At 40.0% G+C, this 9,743-nt stretch overlaps 1 protein-coding gene across 1 annotated transcript in view; it reads left to right on the top strand.

Moving 5' to 3' along the window:
* tnr (tenascin R (restrictin, janusin)) overlaps positions 1-9,743 on the top strand; it is a 306,961-nt gene that overhangs the window by 203,889 nt on the left and 93,329 nt on the right. Inside the window, 5 exon segments of the mRNA XM_034182776.1 lie at positions 66-130; positions 132-200; positions 310-396; positions 398-440; positions 5,831-6,097. Of these exon segments, the coding sequence (XP_034038667.1) occupies positions 66-130; positions 132-200; positions 310-396; positions 398-440; positions 5,831-6,097 (531 nt within the window).

The raw sequence follows: 9,743 nt of genomic DNA, 5'->3' as shown, positions 1-9,743 counted from the left end.
CAACAAGCTGTCCGTGCAGCACAGCATAATCTGACAATTTACAGTGTAGTTTTGATGTTGCTTAGGTCTGGATGTGCCCATGGATCTCACTGTGACAGCTTCCACAGACAACAGCATCACTCTGGTGTGGGGGCCTTGTGCAGGGCCCCATCGACCACTACGGGGTCACCTACACGTCGTCCTCTGGCATCACTACTGAGGTAAAGAGCAGAACAATGAATACATGACCCCCACTTAATTGCATATATCGCAGAATCTCCAGGAATTTCTCTACATCTGAACCTGTCTAAATGCTTTCTCCTGTCCCAGGTGTCAGTGCCTAAAGATGTCACCACCACCACTTTGACCAACCTTGAACCTGGAACAGAGTACACCATCACTGTAGCAGCACGACGAGGGACGGCAGCAGAGCAGTGCAGCGACCATCGACGCCTTCACAGGTAAACTCAACCACATAAACAACTCAAATTAAGCAGCAATTAGACAATGGATTTTTGGGGCTTTGTAAATGTCAGATTGTAATGGTTGGAATCCAATGACAGCATTTCATCTGCAAGGAGCTTTGATTTTCATTTTCTTTCCAAACTTATTGTCGCATTAGTATTACTGCAGCAGTTTAATCCTCTCCACTGTCAGAAAGAACTAAAATTGATTCACAGGTCTTTTCTCTGTTTTGGAAAAAGACATGAAAGATTCGTCAGATTCACTGTTTAATATAATGAAACTAAAGTGCGGCAACAGGAAAGGTGAGGTGCACTAAAGAGTATAAGAATTAAAATAGTGTGCAGGAGGAATTAGAATAGGCAGATTATTCTTGTCAGCTAATGAGCTCATTACAGTGTGTTCTGTAATCACACGTCTGTTTTGCCTCCAAATGCATTTGTTCCTTCTGATTCATTTTTCAGCACCATATTGGCTCATTTTCTCTGTCACGCACACAATCACACTGCTTTTCCTCTTTCTCAGTGCATATATTCCATAGCATACAGTCTAAAACACATCATGCCACTGCATTTGGGGCGTGTCCAACTCCACTTTGTTATTTACATGGCACGTAATCTGAGTGCAAAGTAAGGTGCAGCGCGCAAAGGGGTTGTGTGGGTGTGTTTGGGGCATAACACAATGCGAGTTATACTAATCAGATCGCTTTAAGAGTTGTGTGTGCTGGAACCTTGTGCATTATCATTTTGATGACTGACTCAAGAGGTGACAGAATTGAGAAGCTTTCTTGCAAATTATCAAATCTTTTTGCAAATTTCAAAATACAAAGGAGATGATTTCTCCACAATTAAAAAATAACCACTGTCTCAATGAGAAAAAGTGATGTAACAATTTGCATACATTTTTTAAATTTATTTCAGCTTAACTAAAATTATTAAATTTAACTAGAGAAGTTTTGTGGCATTAACTAAGGCAAAAGTTGAATAACTTAGAAAAATCTATGCAAATTACAGCAGTTACTTTTTTAGAGTGTAGGAGGAGACTCCACCAAAGCTCCCTGAGGTGAGCATTTGACCACCTCATTCCTGAAACACCTCACCCATCTCACTCCACGTGATGTCCTCTGTAACACCCCCCACCAACTCATGGACTATCTCATGACTAACACCATCTTGGGTGCTCTGCATGTGCAAGCTTGTGGAGGAAGAAAACAAGTGTAACAATATGGCACAAACCAAAGTTGTTGAAATTGATATTTTCCTGATGTTTTTTTTGCTTAGTTTTGGTTTAAATGTTTGGTTTCAATTCAGTTTCTTTAATGAATGAAAAGAGGAATATGAACACTAATGTCAAGTATGTTACAATCTATAAGCAACATGCATGCTGGATGGGCAAATAACTGCATCAGTTGACAACTAGAATGACTGCACTGTGCAATGACTATTACTTGGGGAGAGAGATCAGACACTCGGTGTTAGTTAACTTGAGAATTTAAGGACAAACTTTATTCTCTTGTCTCCTGACTTGTGTTTTATATATATATATATATATATATATACTTATATATACTTATGTTTTATATATATATATACATATATATATATATACAGTGGTGGGCACACTTCCGATAATCCGGAATGAGGAAAAAATTATGGAATCATGAAAAACAATAGAACACTCCAACACATCACTTGTATTTTGTTGCACCACCTCTGGCTTTTATAACAGCTTGCAGTCTCTGAGGCATGGACTTAATGAGTGACAAACAGTACTCTTCATCAATCTGGCTCCAACTTTCTCTGATTGCTGTTGCCAGATCAGCTTTGCAGGTTGGAGCCTTGTCATGGACCATTTCTTCAACTTCCACCAAAGATTTTCAATTGGATTAAGATCCGGACTATTTGCAGGCCATCCTTTCAATTGATGGGATAAGAAAGTGTCCAAATATCAACGTAAACTTGTGCATTTATTGATGATGTAATGACAGCCATACTCCCCAGTGCCTTTACCTGACATGTAGCCCCATATCATCAATGACTGTGGAAATTTACATTTTCTCTTCAGGCAGTCATCTTATAAATCTCATTGGAACGGCACCAAACAAAAGTTCCAGCATCATCACCTTGCCCAATGCAGATTCGAGATTCATCACTGAATATGACTTTCATCCAGTCATCCACAGTCCACGATTGCTTTTCCTTAGCCCATTGTAACCTTGTTTTTTCTGTTTAGGTGTTAATGATGGCTTTCGTTTAGCTTTTCTGTATGTAAATCCCATTTCCTTTAGGCGGTTTCTTACAGTTCGGTCACAGACGTTGACTCCAGTTTCCTCCTATTCGTTCCTCATTTGTTTGTTGTGCATTTTCGATTTTTGAGACATATTGCTTTGTTTTCTGTCTTGACGCTTTGATGTCTTCCTTGGTCTACCAGTATGTTTGCCTTTAACAACCTTCCCATGTTGTTTGTATTTGGTCCACAGTTTAGACACAGCTGACTGTGAACAACCAACATCTTTGCAACATTGCGTGATGATTTACCATCTTTTAAGAGTTTGATAATCCTCTCCTTTGTTTCAATTGACATCTCTCGTGTGGAGCCATGATTCATGTCGTCCACTTCGTGCAACAGCTCTCCAAGATGTGATCACTCCTTTTTAGATGCAGACTAATGAGCAGATCTGATTTGATGCAGGTGTTAGTTTTGGGGATGAAAATTTACAGTCATTCCATAATTTTTTCCTCAGAATTGAGTGAGTCCATATTTTTTCCCTCTGCTTGGTCTAAAAAAGTAACCATTGCTGACTGCCACAATTTTTTTTCTTGATTTCTTATAGTGTTTCTTAAAGCCAGAAAGTTGCCATTTGGAAATGACTTTAGTTTTGTGTCATGTCTGTGATCTGCTTTTTTTCTACAAAATTAAACAACTGAATGAACATCCTCCAAGGCCGGTGATTCCATAAGTTTTGCCAGGGGTTGTATGTATTTTTTGACAGATGAGACTAATATTTCAGTGTGACATATACAGTGAACGTTTATAAATGGCAATAATTTTTTCTTCGTACATGCGCATTTATGAATATGGCAGTAGGGTCTTAAAACATTTGTAAAAGTTTGAAACCAAGTATACCCCAAAATATGTATGGACTAGATTTACATTTATTGCACAATAGGCAAAATCCCATCATACATGGTATTATCGGCCTCAGGGTGTATGATTTTCTTCAGGGTGTACGAAGCCATATTCATTGGTGAACAACTTGATAATGATTTTATCATATACCTATAAATGATAAATGCACGCAGAACACAATGCGCGTGCTCTCCCTTTGTTCACTGCCTCCGGGGCTACGAATTCGGGACCCACAAAGAATCCAAGTCATGGCCACGGAGCTCCGCGGCTGCGGTTACCGAGACCATGCAGCGGGCGCTCCGCATCAAACAGCGAGCGTAGTCTCTGGACCCGTTGCTGGAGTTGGATGCAGCTCGGCACAGCAGACGGGGGCAGTGTGAGTGGCCCGCTGCTGCGCTTACCGAGCCGCAGACTCAGTAAGCGCATCAGAGGCAGTGAGAGCAATCACGGTGATGCCGACTAGTGCCACAACCGGCCCACCTGATAAGGACGCAGAACACAATGCGCTGTTAAAAAAAAGAAGAAAGAAGAAGCATACAAAATTGCACTAAAAAAAAATCTGTGAAACTGCAATGCCACGAAAGGTGAACCGCGATATAGCTGTAACATGTACTCTTTAGGTACTGTTGTAATCTATATCTATTACCAGACAGGACACGGGAGCCACTCATGCCAGTCAAACTCTTTTAATGCCGTTCCTCTAGTAGCTCCGACATGTATATACGTTAATGCCACACCCACTTCCTGTGGGGTCCATCCTTTTATATCATCCCTGTAGGTACATATCTTATGCCACACTACAATAGCGAGGGACCACTGTATTAAATTACACATTGACATATCTAGGATCGCATGTGCCGTGACGTCACAACATATGTATGGATTGGCTGATTACCAAGGCGACATTCACTTACTTCGGGTGGTATGAAAAATATTACCGGTCCGTGAAAATATCACAACAGTGTATTGCTATTTATTCTTTAGCGTTTTATCCAATCATATTGGTGTATCATTTATAGGTATATGATAATGTACAGTATTACACCTCCTTTTAACACATTAGTTCAGTGTGGTGCACTCAGTCTCTCACTCACCGCACATACACAGTTTGTAACTCTCATGTCAACAACCGTTTTTACTACCCGTTGCCAAAATATAGCCATCGGGTATTGCGAAGGTCTTGCGTCCTGTCAGTCCATCCGTGTGTGCAACAGCATAAGTCCAGTCATATTAAAGCCAAGATCTTCAAAGTCACAGGGAGCATTCTTGGGACATAGACCTGGATAAGTTCAAAGATGGTAGTCTGTTTCCTATTTTATGCCTCTTTGCATTGATGATTAAACACACCCATGGAGATAACAATGACCAAATGTGTTCATTTAAATATCATTTCATTAATTTATTCTTGGGTTTTGTTGCCCCATTTGACGTTGCACATTTAGGGGTGTTGACAAATTAATCCAAAGATCAATATGACTACTTACAGGGGAGTGGAATTATGGGTGGATTCCCTTATAATCTCTTCATGATTGATCAACATCTTTGTGTTCTCTTTGCATTTGTGTGTTGACCTCCAACAGGATTGCCAAAGTTGTCATGTCTCATTGCCTGCAACGCCTTCCTGGCTATTTCTGCATCGTCAAGTCATTAACAACCGTCCGCACATGCTGTGGTCTTGACTACAGCTTCATAGCCACCACAGCTCATTAACTAACCTCTTGCTTTAGAACCCAACCACATGTCTTGGGGGGATACTTCTGATTTCCTGTCTGGTTCAGATTCTAAATCAGACATATAAGAGTCAATGTTCTCATTATCAATGCACCAGACTGGTTGAATCGATGTGTCAGGCTTTTCATCAGCACATATTCATTATATCACCTTCAGTCATACATTTGAACAAAAGCTGTCATCATCAAAACACTTTTTTTTATTGATTCTCTTGCAGTTAAGAGCCCCTTCACGTCATCATCATCGTATGGCTGATTACTTTCTCTCCATTTTATGACCAATTAAACCATTACCAATTAAACCATTACTTCCACATGATTACACTACACTACCTCATCAAGATGACACCCAAAGCTTATTTTCTCAACTAAATGATTTTATCCATGGTCCAGGATGGCCTTCATCCATCCATCACTTACCTGCCCATCATCCTTGTGATTACTTTACTCTTCTCTATGCCAGCCTTTACCTGTTCTTGATAACTCTTCGGTGACATTAATGCCCCTCCCAACCCCCACAATTGTTACAGGCATCAGACCCGTTACCCACCTCTACTTGTCGGAGGTCACTTCAGAGTCCATGGCAGTGGCGTGGAGCGCCCCAGCTCCACCTGCTGATCTTTTCATCTTGAGCTACAGCTCTGCTGATGGCACCGACACCTCTAAGGTGAAGTTGGACGGCTCTAGGACGAGATCTGTGGTTCAGGGTCTACTGCCATCCACTCAGTACACCATCAGTCTCATCACGATACAGGGGGATGTTACATCTGAGCCTGTTACAGCGACACTCACTACAGGTGAGCTGTTTCAGTTTACAAAAGGTCATAACTTCTGTTTCAGACAGCTGGCCATTGTCAAGGTTTGTGTCAAAATTGCTTTAGATTTATACTGCTGCATGGCCACGGTACGATACGTAACCAATGGTACACGGTTTTCATAAGGAGGTGTACTGAGGCAGTGAGATGGTCCTGAATATACAGTGACAAAAATAAGTATTTGAACACCCTGTGATTTTGCAAGTTATCCCACTTAGAAATCATGGAGGGGTCTGAAATTTCATCTTAGGTGCATGTGCACTGTGAGAGACATAATCTGGTTCAAAATCCTGCAGGGCAGCAAGGTCCCCCTGCTCAGCCAGCACATGTCCAGGCCCGTTTGAAGTTCACCAGTGACCATCTGGATGATCCAGAGGAGGCATGGGAGAAGGTCATGTGGTCAGATGAGACCAGAATAGAGCTTTTTGGAATCAATTCCACTTACCATGTTTAGAGGATGAGAACAACCCCAAGAAAACCATCCCAACCGTGAAGCATGGGGGTGAAAACGTCATACTCTGGTGTGCTCTTCTGCAAAGCGGACAGAATGACTGCACCGTATTGAAGGGAGGATGGATGGGACCATGTATTGCGAGATTTTGGCAAACAACCTCCTTCCCTCAGTAAGAGCATTGAAGATGGGTCATGGCTGGGTCTTCCAGCATGACAGTGACCCAAAACACACAGCCAGGGCAACTAAGGAGGGGCTTCATAAGAAGCATTTCAAGGTCCTGGAGTGGCCTGGCCAGTCTCCAGACCTGAACTCAATAGAAAGTCTTTGGAGGTTGCTGACAGTCCAAACCTGAAAGATTTGGAGAAGATCTGTATGGAGGAGTGGACCAAAATCCCTGCTGCAGTGTGTGAAAACCCTGGTGAAAAACTACAGGAAACCTTTGACCTCTGTAATTGCAAACAAAGGCTACTGTACCAAATATTAACATTGATTTTCACAGGTGTTCAAATACTTATTTACAGCAGTAACATACAAATAAATTATTAAAAAATCATTTATTGTGATTTCCAGATATTTTTTTTTTTTAGGTTATGTCGCTCACAGTGGACATGCACGTAAGATGAAAATTTCAGACCCCGCCATGATTTCTAAGTGGGAGAACTTGCAAAATCGCAGGGTGTTCAAATAATTATTGTCCTCACTGTATATATACATATATATATATATATATATATATATATATATATACACACACACACATTTACCTCATAAAAATCTTCTAAACATCAAATATTTAAAAACATGCATAAATCAGTAAAATCTACAAAGACTTTTTAGCTTTAAAACATGTAATTGCTCTCGAGTAAACTAATAATTACCTGTATTTATTATCATTATGCATAATTATTAATAAATATTGTAATGAATCAGGCAGTCCTCTAATTAGAAGAAATCAAGTTCTATTTAATGAAATTAATTTGAACATCCTTTGATTGTAGAGTGATCAAAGGCAACTGTGTGTAGCTTTACACCTGATCATTTTTTTCATTGGACTTTACCTTCTTCTTGAATTAAAACCAAAGTCTACACTACAAGCATATCTTGACTCTTACATTTCAGTTCCATTGTGATGGTGTACAGAGAGGCAAAAATACAAATGAATAAATACAGACCTGTTAGTATTGTTACTAATAAACACATATGGCCTTTGACAATGGACAACATTCAAAGGTAAAACTCAAGGGCATAACTGTTTAACCCACTTTGGAGCCTAGATGGATGACAAATGGTGGTCGGGTTGTGTGGAGGATAAACTGGTTCACTTTAGGAATGTTAGAATTGATCAAATGTCAGTGCCATACAAAACCATATATTATAATACTACTGAATACAAAAAACTTATTTGGATTATTTTGATGTCATTGATGTGAGGTGTTGGTGTTTACTCTCCTGAGCACCCGTTCTTGTTTTCCTTCAAGACAGCAAGAATGATAAACTGGCCTCAAGGCAAGATCCTCTATTTCACAAAATGAGGGTTCTCAAACTGACTGAATGCACTAGCACCCAATAGACAATGTACAGGGGATTAACCACTAATACCTCTTCTTTAGTTCTTCAGTCTTATGGCTATGCTGCAAAATGCAAAAGACAGAGTAAATTTTTCCTTTTTGGGCTACTGTGCCAACATCTCGATCACACAAAAAAAAACCTGATGGCGTCATGAAAAGCAATTTGATATAATAATTCATAATACCATCACAAAATTGAGTACACATTTGCGATACCAATTTTTTTTTTGAGGGTGAAAATTTGGGGTGACATAGGGGAGTGTGGGTTTATGGTTAGGGTTAAAACTAGTGACCGAAAATTGACCACGTCACAAAAATGTAATTAATTTCATGATGGTATCACATTAAAAAAAAAAAAAGTGAGAATGGGCTGGTACCAACACCGTGATGCAACATGGCAACCCCCTCAAGAGTTTCATTTAAGTTGACGAAAACATATTGATTAGTTGTTTTATCCTGTAGGGAACCCGTGGTTGTGAATGTTGTAATCCAGTTCTACTATTAAACACCCCAGAATCCTACAAACTGTAGCATTAAAGACAGAAATACATAGCAGAAGTTTAAATTTGTAATTTGGAAAAATGCTTTTGGGAATTTAATTTCTACAAAGCCACTGTGGTGTTCTGTAATTAGAAATCTGTCTGGGAGGCTTTTTTAAAGAGACAGCTGCTCAGAGTGATGAGTCAGCCGTCTATTATTCATTAATATATATAATATATAATTTCATTTTATTCTAAATTCACATACATTATAAAAGAGCATGTTAAGGATGTTATTTTTTGTCCTAATAAGCAGGGCACTAGCAGCAGCTTCACTCACACAAAAAATATTAGAATCTACATATATTCTTAACCTTTCTTTTCTGTCGCATCTCATTATACTGAGATTATTTACCGGGTTGTGATCCTCGTCTCTCAGTTAAGAGGGGTTACTCGGCTCTGCGGGTTCGCTTTTTCTTTGCGAACGTACTTGCTGTGTAATTGTCGTAATTGGCTAATGTGAGCGTGGAGCCTTCAAAACATTTTGTCTTGGTAACAAGCGTCTCTTACTGCCTGAGAAAGGAGGCGGGAGACGAGAATGAAAAAAGAACAAAAAAAGTGAGGCCGAAAATGGCTCATGTTTTTTCCACCGTTTCGATTTATCAGAGAGATGAAAGGTGTAATCAGACAGGAAAACAGGGAGGAGAAAACGACAAGCGGAGCAAAGAGAGAAGTCAGCAGGTTAGACATAGAGATGTCAGCGTTGTGCCAGAGACACCTGCACACTGTCACCGATTACTGAGCCAGTTCCATATAACCACCTTGGCAGCTCTTTAGAGCTTCTTCTCCCTCAATATCTCTCCCTCTTTAACTTCTTTCTCGTCACGATGAGCATATTCTGAGGGTGAAATTGGATGGGGATTTTGAGACAGATGTTGGTATTTTTTTGCACCTGTCTTTTAGGCTGTGGTAATTTATGTCTTTCTTTGATGTCACACTTTGAATTCTGATGAGAGACTGCACTCTGGCTTGCCTTGTATATACGGAGGTTACGCCTTTTTAAGAGTTAGGTTGAAATGCATTTCAAATTTTCTGCATTGCTCAGCACTCCGCCGGGCAAACTGCAC

This window comes from Thalassophryne amazonica, chromosome 12 (genome assembly GCF_902500255.1).
Source record: "Thalassophryne amazonica chromosome 12, fThaAma1.1, whole genome shotgun sequence".
Lineage (NCBI taxonomy): Eukaryota > Metazoa > Chordata > Actinopteri > Batrachoidiformes > Batrachoididae > Thalassophryne > Thalassophryne amazonica.
This window is presented reverse-complemented; position numbering and strand designations above follow the sequence as displayed.